The 21614-nt window shown below is 40.0% G+C and overlaps 1 protein-coding gene across 7 annotated transcripts in view; it reads left to right on the plus strand.

The window, feature by feature from the left end:
- LOC106954997 (brain-specific angiogenesis inhibitor 1-associated protein 2-like) overlaps positions 1 to 21614 on the plus strand; it is a 60147-nt gene that overhangs the window by 34263 nt on the left and 4270 nt on the right. For 2 of the 7 annotated variants that reach the window (XM_015044901.1, XM_015044903.1), the window contains 8 exons: positions 647 to 784; positions 6911 to 7063; positions 10065 to 10295; positions 11509 to 11695; positions 12716 to 12917; positions 13017 to 13097; positions 13267 to 13432; positions 14963 to 15000. In XM_015044901.1, coding sequence (XP_014900387.1) covers positions 647 to 784; positions 6911 to 7063; positions 10065 to 10295; positions 11509 to 11695; positions 12716 to 12917; positions 13017 to 13097; positions 13267 to 13432; positions 14963 to 15000 — 1196 coding nt within the window. Of the gene's footprint in view, positions 1 to 646; positions 785 to 6910; positions 7064 to 10064; positions 10296 to 11508; positions 11696 to 12715; positions 12918 to 13016; positions 13098 to 13266; positions 13433 to 14962; positions 15001 to 16532; positions 16610 to 21401; positions 21448 to 21614 lie in introns of those variants that run through there. The other 5 variants (XM_015044907.1, XM_015044905.1, XM_015044906.1 and 2 more) reach the window with 5 other exon arrangements.

Consider the following 21614-nt stretch of genomic DNA (forward strand, 5'->3'; position numbering starts at 1 on the left):
TCGGAGCTGAAGACATTTGGGGAGAAAATATGGATTTTTGACTTTTAAAAAAACAACAATTTATGTGAATAGTAATGTTATTTTTATCAGTAGCCTGAAAACAGAGTTGTTTTAACAGTTTGTGGGCAGGATCATGCATAAATCACTGCTTTTTAAGAGATAGGGGATTATATATTTGGAAAAACCTGTTTTTACTTTTAATATTGCTCAGACTTTGAAGTGATTATTTCAGCTATTCCTACATATACAGGAGGTTTGCCTTACTTCAGCTTATGCAACAGGAAATTGCATAATTCATTCCAATAAATACAGTTTGTGGAGCTTATTTGCATGTTCTTAAGCTGCTGGTTGGACACTTTAAACACTACATACAAAACCTGAAAAAAAAAGAAGAATTTGCAAAAAAACATATTTTTTAGAATTTCTAGGTTTACATTATTTTGTTGCTGCTAACTATTTAAGAGTTCTTCCCTCATCAATCTGAAATTAATATTTAAGGACTTTAATTTTTTTTTTTTTCCTCATTAGAGCATTTAAACGGTGTAGAGCCAAACGCTCTGAAATAAACACACTGTTAATGTTGGATTGATCTATCCTCTGTGCATGCACTGCTGCACCCCTGCTGACTTTGTGCTGCCCCCCTCAGGCGGCACTGAAGAAGTACCAGATGGAGCACAAGAGCAAAGGGGAGAGTCTGGAGAAATGCCAGGCGGAGCTGAAGAAGCTGCGCAGGAAGAGCCAGGGCAGCAAGCACCCCTCCAAGTATGGAGATAAGGAGATGCAGGTCAGTGTGTGTGTGTGTGTGTGTGTGTGTGTGTGTGTGTGTGTGTGTGTGTGTGTGTGTGTGGCATCTCTGTGGTGTCCCTCAATCATGATGCAGCACATAAACCACTGCTGATGCAAGTCTTGGCTTCAGGCAGTCCTTCAGTGGAGATCAGCTGTTGACATCAACAGGAAACTTTCTCCTTTATTCACACACTGCAGAAACACAAACTCGTATTTTTGGTCGAGTTTCTAGTGCAAATATTTTTTCACACTTGAAATAAGACAAAACTAACCTAGGAGACATGAGCTTGTTGTCAATGCTTCTGAAATACTGATCAAATCTATTTATTCCATTAGGAGATTTTTTCTCTTATAACGTGAGAAAAATGACTTGTTATAAGTGAGATAATCCTCTAGTGGAACTAGTACTTTTTATCAACTTTCCTGACTTAAAACAAGGTTCTATATTTTGCTAAAAAATTACTTATTAGTTAGTTTTCTTTTTTCAAGTGTACTAAAATGTTTGAATTTGAAATGAAACCAAAAATACTTAGTAAAATCTTGCTTTTCCAGAGCACTCTTATACTCAACTTCAAACACAGATTTTTTTGTTGAATTCATGCAAACTGATCAAGAGCAAGCTTTAACTCTTTTATTAGAAATGCATTTTTGCCTTCCTGATGGGCTTTAAGCTTCCTTCTGTGACAAAACCTTTAAAAACAACAACAACAAAAACAAACAGTTTTTTTTTATATTTAAATCATCATAGAAAAGTTTAGCGAAACTGAGAAATCCTCTGAGGACCAGGGTTTGCAGTATTTACCGTCTCTCGGTTCTCTGACTGATTCATTACCTTCTGCTCTCCTGAGTGTGATGGGTAAGTGGGGAAGGTGAGCGTTTGGCTGATGTTCCGGTGGCTGTTGGAGCGGAGGTGTGATTACACGGTGCACGTCTCTGAGCTTCTGTCTGGAGGTGTTGTGGTGACACACAGTGGGCCGGCTCTTATTACACAACCTGCACACCAGAGGCTGCCGTCATGAGCCTCTTATCCGTCCCATCGGCTGGCACAGACGCAGGCGAACTGACTCCATCAAAGCCATTTGTTCATTTGTTTTGTTTTTTTGTTTAGTCTATAACCATAACATAAACACAAAACTTTTAGCTGTAAAACTAATTGCTTCCTCCCTGCCTTTAGAGATGAGCGTCGGACGTTCTCGTTTTTATTTCTCCAGCTCCAGTTGCTGGGCCTCGATGAAGCATGTCGTGCGTTTCTGCCTCGTCTGAACTCGACGCGTGGAGTGCGACACAAATAATTAAAGCCGGAATGAAACTGGGAATGTGGGACTTCATTTGCTGACAGCCTGTCTGCGCAGAGCAACAAAACAATTTACCTGCAGCTCGGTTAGATGTCAGGCGGCATCACGGCTCCGTTTCTTTACAACTAATTATTCTGACATTTCTTTAATCTAAATCCAAATGTTTTTCCCTGTAACTCTACAATTCATGAATCCTGGCTGACCTGTTTTGTGTAGCAAATTAGAATATAAAAAGCCACGATTTTCATTCTTTAAAAGTATTACAGGGAGGTAGGATTTTTATATTTTAGAGCTCGCAGATAATTACAACATTTGCAGCAGACGATGAAGACTGTCATGTCTGACCCGCCGCAGAGAGCTTCAGCACTTCCAGAGGCTGAAAACGTGGCGTCACGCTGCTCTGTCAGAGCAGCAGGGGTGGCAATTACTGTCTAATTGTTAGTGTTTCTGCAGCGGATGGTTGGTTGGGCAAGCAGGGGTCGGCTTGGTGGCTTTTCCAAAAAAAAAAAAAAAAAAAAAAGAATCAATCAATAGCTGGAGCTACAGTACGAAGAGCTGCGGCACCGAAACGTTTAGGCCTAAAGTCCATCGGCCCCTCTGGGCTTCAGTGGCTTATTGAGTGTGAAAGCTGTTGGTCTCGGCGGAGAGTTCGATTCTTTCTGCAGAGGTTTGGTTCTGTTTGTGGCGGGAGAGAGGAAGCGAACTTCCACAATGTGAAGCCTCGCTAATTTAGATTTCAGCTACCGGAGCCGGTCTGTGCTCGACACCTCCAACAAAAGACTGTTTCGACTGGAAGATATTTATAATGTAACATTTCTTTCCCTTACAAACTGTTTTGTCCTCTACATAGAGAACAATGTGTACTAAAGGATCAGGATTGTTTAGAGCCGTTCCTGGCTGCAACATGTAGCAACAGAACTGAACTGACCTTTAGAAAGAGCAAAACGCGACACGGAGTCGGTGTATGTGGGGTTTTTATGAGCCTTTCCTTTAAACCCTGTATATGAGGCTATCAGCTCCACAGTTCAAGCATTTTCACTCTGTCCAACTTTTAATTAGCTGCATAGCAACAAGACTTGCCGCTTCCTTTTTTTTTTTTTTTTTTTGAGAAAAACTTGTTTCCAAGAGATTTATTAGCTCTTGATTCTTCCAAACAAAAATAGATTCAGTTACATGGAGAAAAGATGACAGAGGAGTAAAACATGCTCATCTTAAGTCGGATTCGTGTGTAATCAATACCTGGTTTAATGTGAATCAGCAATTGATGAATCAATATTGTTTACAATCCAGTTCCATTTTTAATTGGCATAAACTACAGCAAACATCATCTCATGGTTCATAGGAGTAAAGTAGGTCTATTTTATATCTAATTATGCCAAATTGGTGTCAAATCAACCAATCAAAATCTAATTCAAATGCATATGTAGTCAAATTAATACAAATAAGAGTTCATTTTGGCTCTTATGTTAAGAAATGCAAGAAAGATTGGTTGTTGTGCTGAGCCCGAATGCTGAAAGACACTTTTTTAGAGACAAATTAAATCATATAAACGTATATAGATTTAAACTAATAGATGCAAGAGTTTGGACATGAATACTCAATATATTTGACTGATTTGTAGTTCTGTATGTAGACTTAATCGTCTTTACCATGCAGTCTGGGGAAAGAACCGGAGTCTGCATCTCCAAGGTTTTAACTTTCCAACTTATTATTAATTCAGACTAGAGCGTCAACCCAAGGAACGTGTGATTGATTAGGCATTGAACTCAAACCAGGTTTTTCTTTTATATGAATGACTGCAGGTAACTTGTCCTGGATCCCTCATATCAGTGTTTATTCCTCATTTCATCTCCAAAGCGGGCCCACGCCACAGTTTATCACTTCTGGCTTGTTTTCGTCCATCTTGCAAGAGCGATCGGTTCATCAGTTCAAAGGGAACTCGGAGTCCAAACTCAGCTTTTCTTTAATCTTCCGGCCTGCTCATCACATCACCACGGTGAATTTGCATACGATCGCAGTGCGTTTTGACGTCCCACTGACAGCAGGAGGGGTTCAACCTGAAGAAAACATCACACACTTTAAAAATCTCTTCTGTAAGGCTAATTACAACAACCTCTGTCTGCTTCCTCGCTGACGTGTTTCGCGCTCAGCAGAGCTTTTCTTGCAGGTGTGTTCCTCTGTAAGCAGAAGTTGGGAAAAGCTGATTATTGTCACCGTCAGCTGGACCCCAGCTGCAGAGTCGGATTTATTGTGATGAAGAAGCTGATTGGCAGCTTCTGGCACGAAAGACCAGCCTGTATCTAAATGAATGAACTTCATGGAGGACTTCCATTACGCACCACTTACTGGTAGCGTCCTCATGAGTCCTGCATGTTGTCGTTAAATGCTCCCAGCTGTTCGCCGCCTCGTGCTGAGAGATGATTGAAGGAACGGTGGGCTCTCCTTGACCGCCAGCAGCTGTGTGGAACATGTGCTCCCACCTGCTGGCCTGAACCCGGACCCTGAACGCAGCTTGTCCTCTTCATTAGCTGCCTCCGTCTTCCTCTGTAATGGCCACTTCACAGTGGCTGCTGGATGAGCCCACATGAGGAGCAGTTCTGATTAATGAGCACATCCGGGTGGTGGAGCTTCGTTCTGCTTGTAACGTCATTAAAACGACGCTCCGTTCTTCCCAAAGCTCACAGATCCACTGCAATAACAAATGTTTCTGGACGATAAATTGTCCCAGGAATTATTACGATAAACGATAATATTGATGTTTTGAGGCAACCAATATATTGATGATGCAAGGTCATCCTCAAAGACTAATGAACTTTGATTTTTCATTTTACTCCACACTGGAACTGGAAGACAAAAAATATGCACTATCCAAAATAAAACACAACAACCAAAAACAATAAATAAAAAGGATCACGAAGTTTCTGAAAACAGAATTGCCCTTCAAAAAACTGTTAATCATCAGAATGTGAATTGTCATGCTCATTTTAACTCATCCTTATTAGTCCTTAGTGATTATTATATGTTGTCATATTATTTCTAGGTGCTTTTATTAAAGAGTCTGTTTATTTATTGAAAGCTGAGCTAAATGCTTCTCTAAAACGGCTCCAAGAATTCATTTGGCTCTTTTCCAGAAAAATTAACACTGCCCTCAAAGAGTCCCTCTAGTGGGCTCTGCAGAATTTTACATATTTTACAGTTATGTTGTCATTTTCTGCATCTAACGAGCTTTGTGATGCTGTAAATTGTTTTGTGCACCACGATGCATCTGCTCAGCTCTGAATAATCCCTGTTCTATTTGTAGTTTTCCAGACATTAACAAAGAGAATAAAACTTTCAAAATAACCTTTTTAAACTTAATGAAGTTGATTGCTGATCCATTTTTTAGCTTATTTTCTTTGCACTTATGCTTTAAGGATTTATTGTGGAAATGCATTTGTTGATGACGAGGTAAACACATTGATTTTTGAGGATCTACAGTTTACAGAAACTAAAGCAGCAGTTTATCTCTAGAAGGAAGGCGTCGCTCTGAAAACATCTCAATCTGCATAACTTCCAGCTAAAAGGAACCAAAGTTGTGTATGAAAAAGAAGGCATATAGGTTTAAATTCAATATTGTGCTGAGCGCCTTGGCGAGGAAAAGGCTAAGAGAATCTAATCTTTACATAACCTTAAATGTTTGTTTGAAGACAGAAAAGTAACAAAGTGTTTAAAATTCATTAACTGACCTTCTCAGTTTCTTTATGTTTAGGTAAGAATGTAAATGAGGCAGAAAAATATTCTTAATGAATGTCTGCTTTGCTTTATTAATTCCATAATTAGCACCTCTGGTGTTGCTCAAAGTGTGATGGTGGATTATGGAGCATCGCTGGATGACTCGAGTCGCTCTATAGATCCGTCTCCTGGCACCATCGGGTTATTTTTGAACGTCCAGCCCGCCCTCAGCTGTTAGCTGAAGCAGCTAAATGAGCAGGTCGGTGTGGGATGCTGAGTTTGTGTGTGAACGGTTCGGGGCGCGGCCATTGACTCCTCACGCCGCTTCCGACAGCAGACTAACACGCCGAGGACGACGTTTCACTTTGTTTAAACTCTTTAGAAGCTTCTCTTGTCTGACTGAAGCTGTGGATGAAGTCACTGCAGTCAGACGTTGGTGTCAACATTTCCGCTAAAGGCGCCGCTAGTTGTACGTTAGAGTTTGGTAATAAATGTACATCGTGATCGATATCACTCCCCCAGAACCGCACAGCATTATGGGGGATGTAGGCAGAGGAGACGCTTTAGCTGCTCAACCTCTTCTGGCCAACTAATAAGCTAGGTTGGTGGGATCAAGCAATTCACTCGCTCTTTGGTTGCTTAGCAACTCACTCACCCTTTGGTTACCTAGCAACAAACTGCCGAGTAACTTTAGCAGCTGCAGTTTAATGCTTTAAAAATTAAAAACTGCAATGAGTGAAAACTGTGGGTGAAACAGGAAGTGGTCACATCACCAGTTTGGCAGCATTTCAGATGCTTAAAACAAAAGACTAATCAATATGGTATGGTTTTAGGCAATATTGCCCAGCTCTAGCTACTACCCAGTGGGAGAGGGAAATGTTGATCAGGAAGTTCCTGTTTTAATGTGCTGTGACATTTTTGACTTAATACCCAAGGCAGCCCAGGAAAAACTCAATTTTCTTTATACATGTCATCACTTGAAGCATGTAAAGGACTGATTCACCTGCTCCATAAAATGTTTATTATGGAGTCTTTTTTTTTTTGGCACTTGTTACTTTTACTGTTTTGAGACAGCTGGAAAACCTCTGGATTTTCTTTTTTCCCCCTTTTCTTCCCAGTTTGTGGAGGCCATCAGCAACAAGCAGAGCGAGCTGGACAACTACATCGCCGAGGGCTACAAGAACGCCCTATCTGAGGAGCGGAGGAGGTACTGCTTCCTGGTGGACCGTCAGTGCGCTGTGGCCAAGAACAGCAGTGCCTACCACAACAAGGTGAGACCAGCACATGTATTTCACTAGAAATTTCTAATTTCTAGTGAAATTGCCATTTCACTTAAAATTGAAGCAACAAGGCAAATGTTGTTTAGACCTGTGGCACCATTTCTTTGAGACCATTTAGTTGATGAGACCATCAACTAATATGTTAATAATGCCATAATTTAAATTTGCCCTTTCAAAGAGCAGTAAACTTGAATTTTGTAAAAAAAAAAAAAAATCTGTTTAACTGGAACTGGAAGATATTTTAAATAACCAAAATAAAACACATCTGAAAATGATTATCAAGCTCAGTTTAATTTATCATGAGATTAATTTAACTGCTTATTGTGACAATCTTAGTTAGAGCTGAATAACATTCTATAGATGTGACATTGGAATATAATTGATGAAAATTGCTACTGGAACTTCTCTCAGAAATCCTGAAGCTGTAGAAAAACACAAGTTCAGGGAGGAAGAGGAGAGCAAAATGCGACTTTATTTAGTGAGGAAAATGAGTAAGAATGTTCCTACATGGACGAGGATGAAGTATTTGATATTGTTCATCGGTTTTGCAGCTTGGCAGATCATAAAATGCGTTCAGGCTTGTCGCTTTGTTCCATTCTCACATTCCTGTGTTTATTTATACATCGTCATGAAATGATAAACCCCCCAGTACTCGTCCAGATGCTTCCCACTCAGCCAATCACAGGCTCACTATGAACAGAAATGCAAGTCGCTCCCGTTTCTTCCCCGGATGGCTACATCCTCTCCTCTTCACATGTAGAGAGCCCAAGCCTGAGGAGGAGGAGGGTGAAGGCGGCCAGGAGGATGACCTACTTCTGCAGGAACACTTGGTTCCGACTCACTGCGTGTGGGTGTGAAAGTGTCTGAATGAGTGATTGATAGACAGGAGGAAGCAGAGAACACAAACTGCTGATGGGATGATTAAACATCAAAAAGGGATTAAATTAGACTCAGAGCGACCGCCGGCTGTCCTCATGCCAATTACAAGGAGAGTTTTTTGTTCCTAAGCAAAAGATGCTAAAAATTCCTTTGAACTGGAGACGATTTTCTCTTCGAAGTCACGTTTCGGGGTGAATCTCCGCCTCCAGCAGAGTCGTCCTGATGCTCCTGAGTGACAGCAGGTTGAACCTGGAGACGATGAATGAATCTGTAATGTTACCGAACGATGTATTTGAACAAAAATGGGTTATTAAAACATTTTTCTTAGGACTAAATCAGAAATAATCAAGCTAGACAATTAAGGGCTGAAATGTTTAAATACATTAATCATGATGAATTGAGGCATCTTTTAATATATTTCTGATGCTGCATAAAAAAACTAAATGAAATGGAAAACTCTGTAGAATGTGCCAGTTTTTTTTTTTTTCTTTTTAATCCGATTGATCGATTACTAATATAATTCCTAGTTGCAGCCCTAATTTCAATCAAAAGTTCCCGGGGCTTTAAGCATGTGTTACGTTTTTAAGGAACCTCAATTTAAAGCTTCAGAGTTGATTCTAAAAGTTGTGTTTCACAGAGATGCTGCTGCTGTTGTTCTCCTTTTCTGTAAAAACTCTGCTGCTGCCGGAGAAGTTGACCAGGTGACCAGTCTGTTTCTGTGCTTTACTCTGTCCTCTGAGAGCAGAGTAAAGCAGCCGCCGTCTGCGCCTGTCGATTATCCTAACACCGGTAAAGGCACTGGCCACCTACGCTCCATCTTTGCTATCTGCCAGACTAACTGGGGTCGCAGTGACTCATCGCTTTCACCGGCAGCAAAGATGTTCTCAGGAAAAGTTTGCAGAACACAAAGAAACGGAACTGTGACTTCTCATTCGTCTCTGTTTCAGCGACGATTTACAGAAACAAAGCAGAAGCAGAACGTCTCTGATTAAGGATGTTAAAAGTTAAAGAGGGTCGATTCACTTTAGAGGATTGTTTTCTGGATTCTCGTAATCTGACTACTGATGCCTGCCTCTGCAGACCGCCCACTTCCTTGGCCACGTTAGAACCAGCCAAGTTTTAATTCCAGATTCAGATCTGTTTGTTCTTCCCTGAAGATGAATGCAGATGAGGACTTTACGTAACCGCTCTGCTGTATAATGCATGGACACATCCTGCGGCAGCTGAGAGCTTCTCGTAGAGACGAATCGCACGCTGCCTCAGTTTCCCGTCTGGTTTCACTTTACGACCCGTTTTACTCTGAATTATAGACTTCGCTGAAAAATGTGATCCATAGAAAACTACCAATAACTGATTTTGAACATTTACTTTCTCACTTTCAAGCAACTCCAGAATGTTTCAAAGAGCTTTCGAAGCTTAAATCAAATGAATACATGAATGAAACTCAGCTTGTTCCTTTGCTTCCCTGGCAGCTTCATGCATCCATCGTCTAATCTATCTCAGCCTCGTCTCTTGACCAAAAAATAATTTTCATACAAAATCCGATATGATTGGTTTGATGTAGATCAACCATTCTTTCCACACTTTCTCAAATTCATTCATTTCAAGTCTCCAGAAAGAGGTTAGCTTCTCTGTAACATCAATAACATGCACCACATATATCCAGTTCTCCTGATTTGGTGTTTCCTCGTTATTCCCTTTGTTCCTGCTAATATCAAGATTCTAAATGATTTTACATTTAAATCCTTTATGCTCTGCCTCTATTGAATGTTTCAAATGGAAAACGTTCTGTCTGAAGAACCCCATCCATGCATTGTTTGAGATCCTTCCAGCTCCAAAAGATCCAAAGACGACTTGACTGGGTTAATCTGACTCAGGTTCATATCTCTGCTTTAAAGAACGGATACATGAGTTTGTTAAAAGGGTGAAAAAGTAAGAAAAATGCATTTAACAAAACTTTTGTAACCAATTAACACTGTTGGTGTACTTCTTTAACAGAAATCCCCAATTGAATGTTTTTGCCGTTTAATTTCTGACGATTAAAAAATTGCCAGCCCAAATAGCTCTCCGTATAACAGATCATGCTGAGCCTGTTCTCTCTCTGTGTTTCCAGGGTAAGGAGCTTTTGTCCCAGAAGATCCCCGTGTGGCAGCAGGTGTGCGCCGAACCAACCAAGCTGCCGGATCGGGCCATGTTCCTGGCGCAGCAGATGAGCGGCGCGGCGGGCGGCATGCCTCCCGGCGCCCTCCACCCCGGCATCTCCGAGCCCATCTCTGGCGCCAAACCTCTGCCCATGCCTCCAGAGCTGGCAGCCCTGCGGGCCGGCGCCGCCATGGGCCAGCAGGTCGGTTCCTCCTGGGCCTTACCGCACCAGACAAACGACGAGGCGTTTCACACAAACTGCAAAACGGGGCAGCGTCTCTGTTCAGACGACTGAAAGCCTGCAGAAAAAGACGAATCTGAAACAGTAAAAACACTCACTTTTACAAATTGTAAAAAAAAAAAAAAGTGAGTCTGTTCCAGTATAAAACGGAAGCAGTCAAGGAGTTCATTGTGCTGTTTCGTCCTGCTGCGGCTAAGAGTGGTCTAATGGCTTTCTGACTCATCATTTATAGTTCACACCGGAACCGAGAACGCATATATGGAGAAATGTCTGATTGAAGGAGCAGGGACACGCAATGCGTTTCATCTAGTGCAGCTTCTCACTGAGCGGAGACACGACCAAAACATGCAGCACAAAATGTTCCTTTCAATGTAAAATCTATAGAAACAGAAGTGTTGGGTAGTGACTCCTTCCATTTACTCAAGTGATTTGAGTAAAACAAAATACGGTTTTAGTTTTGCTTGCTTAAGTAATTTTATTCTGACGTATCGTCACTGTTTGGTAAAATTTGTGAGGAGCTTCAGTGAATAATTGACAAGCTTGTTTTAACCAAAAATTCACCAGACACACACATGCAGTTTTTGTTTCAAATGTTTAACACTGAAAGGCATTGATATGGAAGAATGTCTCTTTTGCCTGAATTTGTCATTTTGCAATTGTGGTATTTACATGAATTATTTTTACTCGAGTAATTTCTTTGACAGAACCTTTTTGCTTGAGTAAACTTTAAAAAAATGTTGTTTGTGTTTGAGGGATTGTAAGTGAAGCGCTGCTCTGCGATCAAAGATAGAAATTAAATTTTATTGAATCAGTCACAGGCATGTTGCTCTGACAGAGTTTAAATTTGTGACATCATTAAGCTCGCTCTCTTCTCCTGGACAAATAAGTCCACATGTCCATCAAACATTTTTCTTGCTTTTGTTTGAATTCTAATTAAAAAAGCAGTGCATACATAGCTACACTGTGCATTCAGTAATAATAATAATGCCTTGAAACTCTTTCACAGATGTTTGCTTTTAACTCTGTACATAAACGATTTTAATTAACGAAGCGTTTCTGACCAACAGCCACTCGACGCCTTCGTTATCGCTAATGAGCTGCAGGAAGTTATGCAACTATGATGTAAATGTGCAGGAGCAGGTTTTAATCGTCTCGCCGGCTCTCTCTCTCGCAGCGGCTGATGGACGGAGCGATGCCGGCGATGAACGGAGCAGCGGGTGGAGAGGACTACCAGCAGTGGATGGAGAGCAAGGTGGGGCAGGGCAAAGCCTCCCCGCAGCCTCAACGGCACGGAGCGGAGGTCTACTCCAACACCTTGCCTGTGCGCAAGGCCGCCCCCACAAAGAGCAAGACCCCACAATGTAAGGACACACACCTCTCCTTTCTACAGAGGTTTAGTGGAAGCGTAAAAAAATAACAAGTCTCCATGGTAAAGACGTCTGCAGAAATCCACTTCGTTGCTGGGATTGTGAATGCAATTTTATTTTGCGCCCTCCGTTAATTAACTTGGCTGAGAATTGAGTTAAGACTCTGATTACCTTGTTAATCCTTTGAGTGCAAACCGTGCTCAGCATGAAGCTGCAACAACGCAACAGTTCACTAAATCAGCTGGAGAGACCAGTAATCAGGGCTGAAACAATTAATCGCATTAATTATGATGAAGTATTGAAATAATTTAGTAATCGATTAATCGTTTAGGATGCAGACTCTTGGGGGGGAAAAAAGGCAATTTGCTGAAATAAAAACACACCCAGACCAATAATTAAGCCAAAACTGTACGAAAATGTATATATTTTGAATTTAAGAAAAAATATTTTTTTGTCTGTAAATATGTTCTACAGAAAAAAATCACTACTATGACACCAAGTCAATCAGAAATGGCTGAGATTTTCAAATGTTCACTACAGGAACGCTATGTTGTGTTTTAGGCAACAAAATGCATATTTTCTTATTTAGAAAAATAATTGAATCATTTGTTTATTTGCATCTATTAATGTGTTTCTATTGCATAAAAGGGCTTAAGTTAAAATATGAAGAATGTGCCATTTTTTTAAAATCTCATTGATTAATAACTTAAATGATCGTTAGTTGCAGCCCTATCGACAATATTTTAGGAAAAAAGACTGAGAACAGTAGAAAAAAAATCTTTTAATTCTCCACCTGAAGCACAGCCTGCAGGTTTAATAACAGACCAAAACAAGTGGGAATAGAACGTGTGACATTTAAAATGAGAAAGATCCCGAGTGACTTGCATAAAACTGTTGTTCTGCTCGAATCACTGTACAATATAACACATCCTCTGAATTTATTCCGGCTCTCTTTCATGTTTTATTACTCAAAGACTAAAAACTCTGTGGTGTTTTTGGGGGTTTTTTCTCCAGTGGAGACTCGCACGCTGCCCCGCTCCAGCTCCATGGCTGCAGGTCTGGAAAGGAACGGCAGAACTCGAGTCCAGGCCGTTTTCTCCCACGCCGCCGGAGACAACAGCACGCTGCTGAGCTTCGCCGAGGGCGACGTCATCACCCTGCTGGTGCCCGAGGCGCGAGACGGCTGGCACTACGGCGAGAACGAGAAGACGAGGATGTGAGTGTGGTTTGGGATTGAAGATGTGACTTTTCTGTTTCTGTCCTCTGGTTTTGAAATTGAAGAACGAATGTTGACCTGCTGTCTCTTCTCCACCAGGCGGGGCTGGTTTCCCTTCTCCTACACCCGGCTGGTCTCCGAGAGCAACGGCGACACCATGAGGCAGCTTCGAGTTCACAAGTATGTGAAGCTTATTGTGTTTCCGTTTTGTTAGTCTCTGTGGTATTTATAAATTCCAGATGTTTGAACAACTCCCAGTTCCATTCTTGCAGAAGTGCTCTCTCCACTGGGACACAGGAACGACACAGTTCCAGTTTTTCTAACTTTCCATGCTCTCTTGTGTCTCCAGCCTCCACCATGGGAAAAGCAGCAGCACAGGGAACCTTCTGGAGAGAGAGGACATGCCTCTGCCCAGCCCCGATTACGGCACTCGCACTCGAATGTCTGCACAAAGCACCGCCACGCTGCACAGGCAACAGCGTCCCTACAGCGTCGCGGTGCCAGGCTTCCCGCAGGTACAGATGCTGCTGAACGTCCGCACATAAACCCACAAAACACGAGCTGAGCCATCACAAAGATCCTGCACTGCAAAAACACAACATCTTACCAAGTATCTTTGGTCTGTAGCTTAAAGTGCAAACATCTTATTAGACTTAAAATAAGACAAAACAGACTTGCAAGAAACATTTCAGCAAGATATAGAGCTTGTTTAAGTGAATAATTTCTTAATATTGATGAAGAAGTAATTTCCCTCAAAAAATATAAGTTGTAAGTGAACTAATTATCTGGTTGATCTAGTACTTTTTCATCAATCTTAAGACATTTTTGACAAGCTGCTATATGTGGCTGAAAAGTTGCTTCTAAGTTAGTTTTGCTTAAATTCAAGCATGCTACAATATTTGCACTAGAAACTAGACTAAAAGTAATTGGTGTGTGCAGCGCTAGCTCACATTGCTGCAGGAATGGGCTGTGCCTGGTGGCAGGGATCAAGAGCAGGATGTGACGCAGCCTAGAAAGGGAAAATTCAGAGAAACCACCTGTGAGCTGCCGATGAGGTGGATAAGAATTCATCATAAGTCAGGAAAGAGCCTTTTGAAACAGTGAACCCCCTCTGCATCAGCCCAGATCCCCTCCTACACCTAGCCTAGAACATAACATGTGGGCGATGCTTAATTGCACTGCAGTCATGTAACAACTTAAACTGCTCTTTCTGCCTCACCGCCGCCGAGGATTGTCATTTAGTCGCCATCTATTTAGAAAATATCTGCTCCTCAAACTCTTTCACTTATCAGGCCTTTAAGTTGATGACTCATCAAACAATTCTGGGTTTGTGTGGTTTTCTTTAATATTTTGTCTTTCATAGATTTTACTTCTTCTATTCTTTTACGCTGGATTGTAACAAAAGCAATGCTAGACTTGATGTGGAGCTCACTGACTTGTAGATGTTTTCACACCACTCAAACTTTTTAAGATTTCATCATGTGACAATCACAAACTTTATTAAGACGGATCAATACAAAGTTAAGCATTATTGTGAAAGAGCAAGGAAAATTATATATATTTTTCTAACTCTTTGATAAATAAGCCTAAAAATTGCGACGTATTTGTCCCTTTTTACGTTGCTACCCATAAATAAAAATGTGTGTGGTTTAGACAGGTTGGTGAGAAAAGTGTTGAAGTTTAAAAACGCGTTGAGTTTCTAAAACATTCCCCAAGCTGTGAACATCTCACAGAGCTTTAATCAGTTTTTAATTTGAAAATTGAAAAACTATATTACACAACTTACGAAGGCACATGCATCCATGTTGTAACATGAGTTATTTACACAGAAGGGAAGATTTACTACAGTTTAAAGTTGTTTTTTTTTACTTTTAAGATCAGTTTGTTTGGAGAGATGCTAGGAGCTAGCTTGTACGTGTTGCAGAATCTTTGCTGCCATCTGCTGACTGTTGTGATTATTGCAACAGTCCTCTAGCTTTCATAAGTAAATGCACGTCATTGCAGAATAAACTGTAACTAATTTTTTCTCTCCCTTGTGTCTGCAGCAGGGAGTTGAAGAGTACGAGCCCCGCTTCCCCACCAGGTAAGAACCGCTCAAGTTCTTCTTTTAGTTTGATGCAGAAGTCCTTTTCAGTCAGTGGGAGGGGAACCAAAGAGTATTAGCTCTCCATACATGGCTGAGGGATTGGGACAATTGGTGCAGCACACCTTTGATTTGGTTTCATTTTTTTTTTTTTTAGTTTTTCTGTCTTTCCATCCTTTTCTGTCAACATTTGTTTGCTGTGAAACCATAAATGAGGAGATTTTGTCATGTTAGCTGTCTGTTATAGGGTGTCCACTCATCCTTAAAACCTCTTAAATTCATTTTAAAAAGAGTAAGTTAGCCTTTAATGTGTTAATTACAGGTCTTAAGTTTTGTCTAAGACTATTAAATCTTGTATATTCTGTGTATTTAGTTTGAGTTGCACTCAAACATCTTCAGTGCGTTCTCTGGCGATTTAAGCTACTGCTAGCTAGCTGCTAACATGCTAGCTAGCCAGCTAATTTTTTGCATATATCATGGAAAAGTGCTAATTTGTCGCCAGTTGGATGAACACATTTCATACATTTCTGTGAAGATATAGGTCTGAAACTTGAGTTGGTCAAATCCGCAGACATCCTTTATTACACTGAGGTCTGGATCGATGCTCTGATCTGATTGGCTGCAGTTGGAACGTCTTGTTTACTGTTAGAACGAATGAGCCGATTCTTTTCAAATCAGATTAATTGGGCTGCTCGGACAGGTTTAATGCACTTTTCTTAATAATATGAGATATTTAACCTTTTAATTTTAGATGTGTAAATACAGCTGTACCTCTGTGGGTCTAACCAGATGCTTGAATAAATTTCAGTGGTCTGAGATTTCACTTAGTAGTAGAAAATATGCGTAATAGTGGTTTGTGATTATTCTGAAGTGTAGCCAAATTACCTTCAGCCCTCTACTCCTCCTGAAGTTATATAACAGATTATGTCGATTAAAGTGTTTAGTCTGTAAAACCAAACTCCATGTTCTTTGGGAATTAGCTGTAGTGGAGAAGTAAGTTAAGTTTCCAGCGCATTTGACCTGAAAAAAATAAAAAAAAAGGATTTTTAAAATTAAAATCTTATGCAACTTTCAACTAATTTAAAAACATGTTGTACAAGAAGTTCTCTTTCAAAATAAGAGCTTCTTTTACGTGACGATTGATACATTTCCAATAAAGGTAAAACATTTTTAGGCATGACCAGTTATCAGTTTAATAGCTTAAAGTCTTCAGGTGTGTTCGATGTGTGTTTTTTGTTTCTGTTGAAGTCCATTTCACCATCTTTGGTTCATTAATTTTCTGAACCCATTCGCATCCTGACTCCTCCATCACCTCACAGCCACCACGCTGCTTTTCTTGCTTTATTTCCTGGCTCCACTCACCCCGAACGTCCTGCTGCAGCTCTTTGCCTCAGTAAAACGTTCAGGCTCAGTCAGGTCGAGATCCCACATTTCAGCCTTGTGTGTGTCCTGCTGGTTTTGCTGCTGCTGTTTTTTTTTTTTTTTTCCCCCATTCAGCCCACCTGGAATCCTCTTCCTCTTTCTGTCCACAGTTCCTCAGAGGTCAAATTGATTTCCACAGTGTGAGACGATGCGATAGGACAGGCTCCTTCCTCTTTCCCTCCCCCCTCTTTTCCTGCCTCCTGCTTGCGGCAATAAACTCCTCTCGAGCAGATCAATCCGAGGAAGAGACGCGGGTGTGTCCGTCACCCTCCTTTCACCTCTTCCTCCGTCGCCATCCCCGAGTCGTCTGTCTGACCTCACGACCAAACCAGAACAGACTTTGTGCCGTAAATATTTCCAATCCACGCGACGGACGTTCTCTCTGAGGAAAATGGGCCTTTTTTTCCTCGCCTTTCATGCATGTACATGTACTTTTGTATAACTGAGGGGATGAAACCTCCCCGCCCCCATTTCCACTAATGTCAGTGCTCTCCATCGGAATGACGGCGTGAAGGAAATGTAAAAGAAAGCGGTTGATCCCAAAGAGGATTTTCATATTGTAAAAACATAATAGTTTTTAATTTTACTGGATTTTTCAGTATTGAATTATTTCTGCCTTTTCATGCTGTGAAGTTTTGTATTCCTCTGACACCAGAGGTCCTGTAAATGTTTTAACCAAGAAAACTGAATGTTTACTGTACATACAAACAAGTGCTTGTCACGCAGTATCTTATCTGTTCATGGAAGAAGAAAAAAAAAACCCTGCACTTTATGAAACTAATAATCTCTGTTTGTGACTTTGTGTATGAAAACAACCTGGAACCGTCTTGGTATCGGTCTGTGAACTTGGACACTGTGCTCCAACACACTCAAACACAGGTGCTTCTGTCCATGTCCTGCTGAGCCGTTTCACTGCTTCATCATCAAGCAATCTGAACAATAAGCAGCGATGATGACCTTTTTATTCATTTCTTTTTTTTTGCATTTTCTGTGGTTCAAATAAAAAAAAAAAATGCGCGATCTCACATCTACACATACTGGAGGCGGAAGTTTGGAAGTGGGAGATAATTCCCATCCTAAAGGCGATGCGTAATCTAGATTAAATGAACACAAACTGTCATGCTAACACTTTAAATGACTCTCTTTGTATCACCTACTGATGAGGTGATTTAGTTCCCATCATTCCCGCTTCATTAACCAACCAAACATGCTGCTGTCATTCCAGCACATTTAAAGCTCTGCATGTCATTGGCCACCGGTTGGGAAACTGGTTGGGCATCAAACTCATTTCAAGAGCATTGATGTTCTCAAAGAGCCCGTTGTGCCAGAATGTATTAATAAAACTCATTAACAAAGTGTTAAAAATATTAATAGCTGTGACTGCATACCTCCTAATATTAAACATCTTTTTATTGATCATTACCTCCAGGATTTTATGACTTTTCTTCATTCTTTTTTTTTTTTTTTGTCAATCTAAATCTGTTTTGTGGAGCTAACTTAGAAATGATTGCAAGAATTTTTGCAATTGTGACGTGTCTCCACACCAAGTGTAGTAAAAACACGGAATACTGCCACCTACAGGTGGGAGTCGGCATCACATTAAGCCAATGATTTCTACCTTTTTTTTTTTTTCCAGAAAATTTGTAATAAACTCACAGTTATGGATTTGCGTCAAAAAGAAAAAATGCTGGGATCCGTTGACTTTGTGTGAATTTCCACAATCACAAAAAACCAGAAGGATTGATATAATTTGGCAGCATACAGATAAAAACGGCTTTGATTGATTGATAAAATAATAATGTTTAAGCATACGACGTTTATCTTCAAGGTTCTGTTCATGCGTCACTGTGGAGGATCGCATAAAACACAGTGGCTCACACATGTTGTAAAAAATCATCTCTAGACTCAGATCTATTGTCCTATTCATATCTGGTGATCCATATTATACAGGTTTAAAATCAATTTTAAAATCCTTCTGTTGATTCTTTGTGGATGCTTTTCATTGTAGAGAAACAGTTTTAATGTATTTTGTTTGGATTTTATATGATTAACCAACACAACATAGTACATCACTAAATGAATGAAGTGGCAGAAAACTGTAACATGAATTAAATTTAGAAATGTTTTTTTTTTTCCCCACAATAATTATTTACTTTGTCTTGTTCAGTCACTTACAATCTCAATTAAATAAATTGAAACGTGTGTTTAATGCGACACAATGTGAAAAGTTCAAGATGTGACTTTTGTAAAGTCACAATTGATGAGCAGAAATTATTTATGCGACTTTTAATCTACAGAAAACATCAGACGACGACTCTAGACATGCAGAGATCTTACAGCTTATGATGAGCCATATTTAGAAAAACCTAAATCAGAAAGAAATGTACAAACCTAAACATGTTTTTGTTTTTGCATATTTATACGTGGTGCATATACTGTGGATTATATAACCTAATGGAAACTTTTAAACGCAACATTGTTGAAGGAATATGCAGTTGGCACTTTGGATCCTAATGGATCCACAGAAACCGAGAGGTCAAATCAGCAACTGAAAACCGAGTCACAGCTGCCCGGAAAGCCGTCTGATTTCCTGTGTTTATCCTTCGTGTTCTGCTTCAACTCCGACTAAAACCTCAGCAAGTCAAAAAGCGTCACAGTTTAAGACGAGTGTCGTCTGTTCTGACCGGTTTTGTTTTTCTGTGTCGGCCCAGTTAGTCCCCGTCTCACTGGCTGTCCCTTCTGGTGTTTGTTTCTAGTCCGTCAGGAGACTGCCGACTTCTGAAATTCATGAAGGTTTTAACATTTGTAGAGAGACAAAGACGGAGAAATTAAGATTATTCCTCTGAGAAAACTGCTTGAGATGATTAAATATTTTTCAGGCAAGTGAAACATTAATTTGGATCTGCATCAGATCTTGGTTCAGATTTTTTTATTCTATTATTTTTTGCACAGTGCAGTAGAAGCTTTGTCCCAAATGTCCTCCCTCAACTTTGCCAACCTGCTTTCTGCCGTTTCTTGATCCGTTCTGATGCGTTTAGACAAAGTCGAGAGTAAACGACAGGAAGCAGCCAGTTCTTCTTCTTTCTCCACTAAAATAATCAAAGCTACGACTGCAGATTGCACAGCTCTCACATGTGTGCACCGACTGAGGGGCAAAAGAGTGAAAACATTTTGTACAGAGGATTTCTGAAATATGCATGCTTTGAGGCAGCAAGAAGTATAAGGATTGATGACCTCAAATGTTTGAATTTCTACTATACAAAAGTTATCAAATAAATTTCTTCATATGGACATTTCTCTTGCTTCTGTTCCTTTTTTTTTTTTTTTCCCCCAAAACAACTTTCTGCCATAACAGCCGGCTCAAATGTTTAGTTTCTACCCTGCAGAACTTTACTTTTCCAGCCTTCTGCCGCACTTCAGGAATAATTTCATTTACTGCTGTTCATCCCCAAACGCATTAACCAGTGACCTGAGACCAGCCCTGCCACCCTGCAGCCGTGTTGCATGTTCAGCGTGTGCGTGCACGTGTGCGTGTGTGTGTGCGCGCGCTAACATTTACATCCTGCGCACCCCGGCCTGCCAGCCGCCCACCGGCCTGCTCCTCCTGCTGCTCGCTAAGGTACCGCTCAGCTGTGTGTCGGTGTTGGTGTGTGGGTTTGTCCTGATCATTGGGTGATATTTTATCAGTTGGTGAAAATTCCTATTAAATGTAGAACGTCGATGTGTGAGCTTAGTTTTTTCCACAAGTTACCACAAGAATCCAGTCAAATCTCTATTCATCTCTGAATCACAGAGGATATTTAAGAATTAATTTTCCAAATCCAGGTAAGTAAAATACAGGGAGGGCCATGAGTTTCCATACATAGAAAAAGTAAACATTTTACATTGGACAACTGTTTTTATTTTTGTGGGGCTCTGTAATCGCTGCACGTCTTGGACCATTTTGTGGTTGTTTTCTGTTAAAGTTTTGTGCAACCATTCGACTGCTTCCGGATCCAGCCACCAGTACAAATTCAATTCTTTGCTCTTTTGTCAAATGCATCTTCTTGGGTATCTGAGAAATAAAAGAAATGTACATTTTACATTCTCCTATGTGTGGAAACTTATGGCCCACCCTGTGTAGTACTTCCTGTCTAATTTTGTGGACTTGATATTAACCGGTAAAGGTAATTTGATCAAACCAGCGCAGCAGTATTTTAAACCGTCTCATAAAACATGTAGAATATATAAACTTGATTTTAGCTTCTTTTTTTCACCCCCATTTGCCAAATTGAGTTGTGCATTCAATATCTTTAGCTATCCATGTTTAAATTTGAATTATTCAGTGTAAAGCCACAGCTGCATATGCTCACTCATGTCTTAGGGCTTAATGGATTGATGTTGCATAAACAATTTACCAAGCAAGCAAAATTATTTTTTACACTATATACTAAATATAAAAGTTTTTTTTAATTAAATTACTATATGTGTGCATAGATAGATGGATAGATAAATTGCTCTATATTTTTTATGCGCTTAAGGTGTAAAAATATTTTTGATGGGCAGTTTAATTAACATATATATATATATATATATATATATATATAAGAAACTAAAGTAAATAAATGTTCAAATCTTACTCCAAGTTTGTAGTCTGTAAGATCTCCTAATGTATTGTTTGACATTTTTAAATGTTTTTAAAAGTGTGTCATTTGCAGAAAATTTCAGATTCATATAATTAGTGTCTGGTTGAACAGAAAAACTAACATTTTCACATTCCTAGTTAAAACAATAGTTTCTGTTGGTTTAATGTTTTCTTTGGGTTTGGAGCTTTAGTGAATGTTAGATCAGACTGAACAGGAGGAGACAAACGGGGCTGTAATGTGAGGTTTGCATTAACAGAAGATAAATGCAAACATTAAGTGTAAAAGATGCAATAAATTCTCAAAAAACCTGATTCTCCTTTGAGTTTGACACATGAGGACTGTCTTTGCTTGCAGCGTGCGGCCCGGTTACGCCCGATTTTGAGCGACCAAATAACTCCTCGTAAGTGAAAGTAAAATTTGGATCTTCTGCGCTCTTTTTAATATTTTTTTTTGTTTGTTTGTTTTTGCACCACCTTTCCTGTTTGGTCAATGTTTTTCTGGCATGTTGATTTTTTTTTTTTTTTTTTTTTTTTTTTTGTTTTGTTTTTGTTTTGGGGTTTTTTCTTC

The sequence above is a fragment of the Poecilia latipinna genome, unplaced genomic scaffold, assembly GCF_001443285.1.
Source record: "Poecilia latipinna isolate Pla-1442-1.1 unplaced genomic scaffold, P_latipinna-1.0 Scaffold697, whole genome shotgun sequence".
Classification (NCBI taxonomy): domain Eukaryota; kingdom Metazoa; phylum Chordata; class Actinopteri; order Cyprinodontiformes; family Poeciliidae; genus Poecilia; species Poecilia latipinna.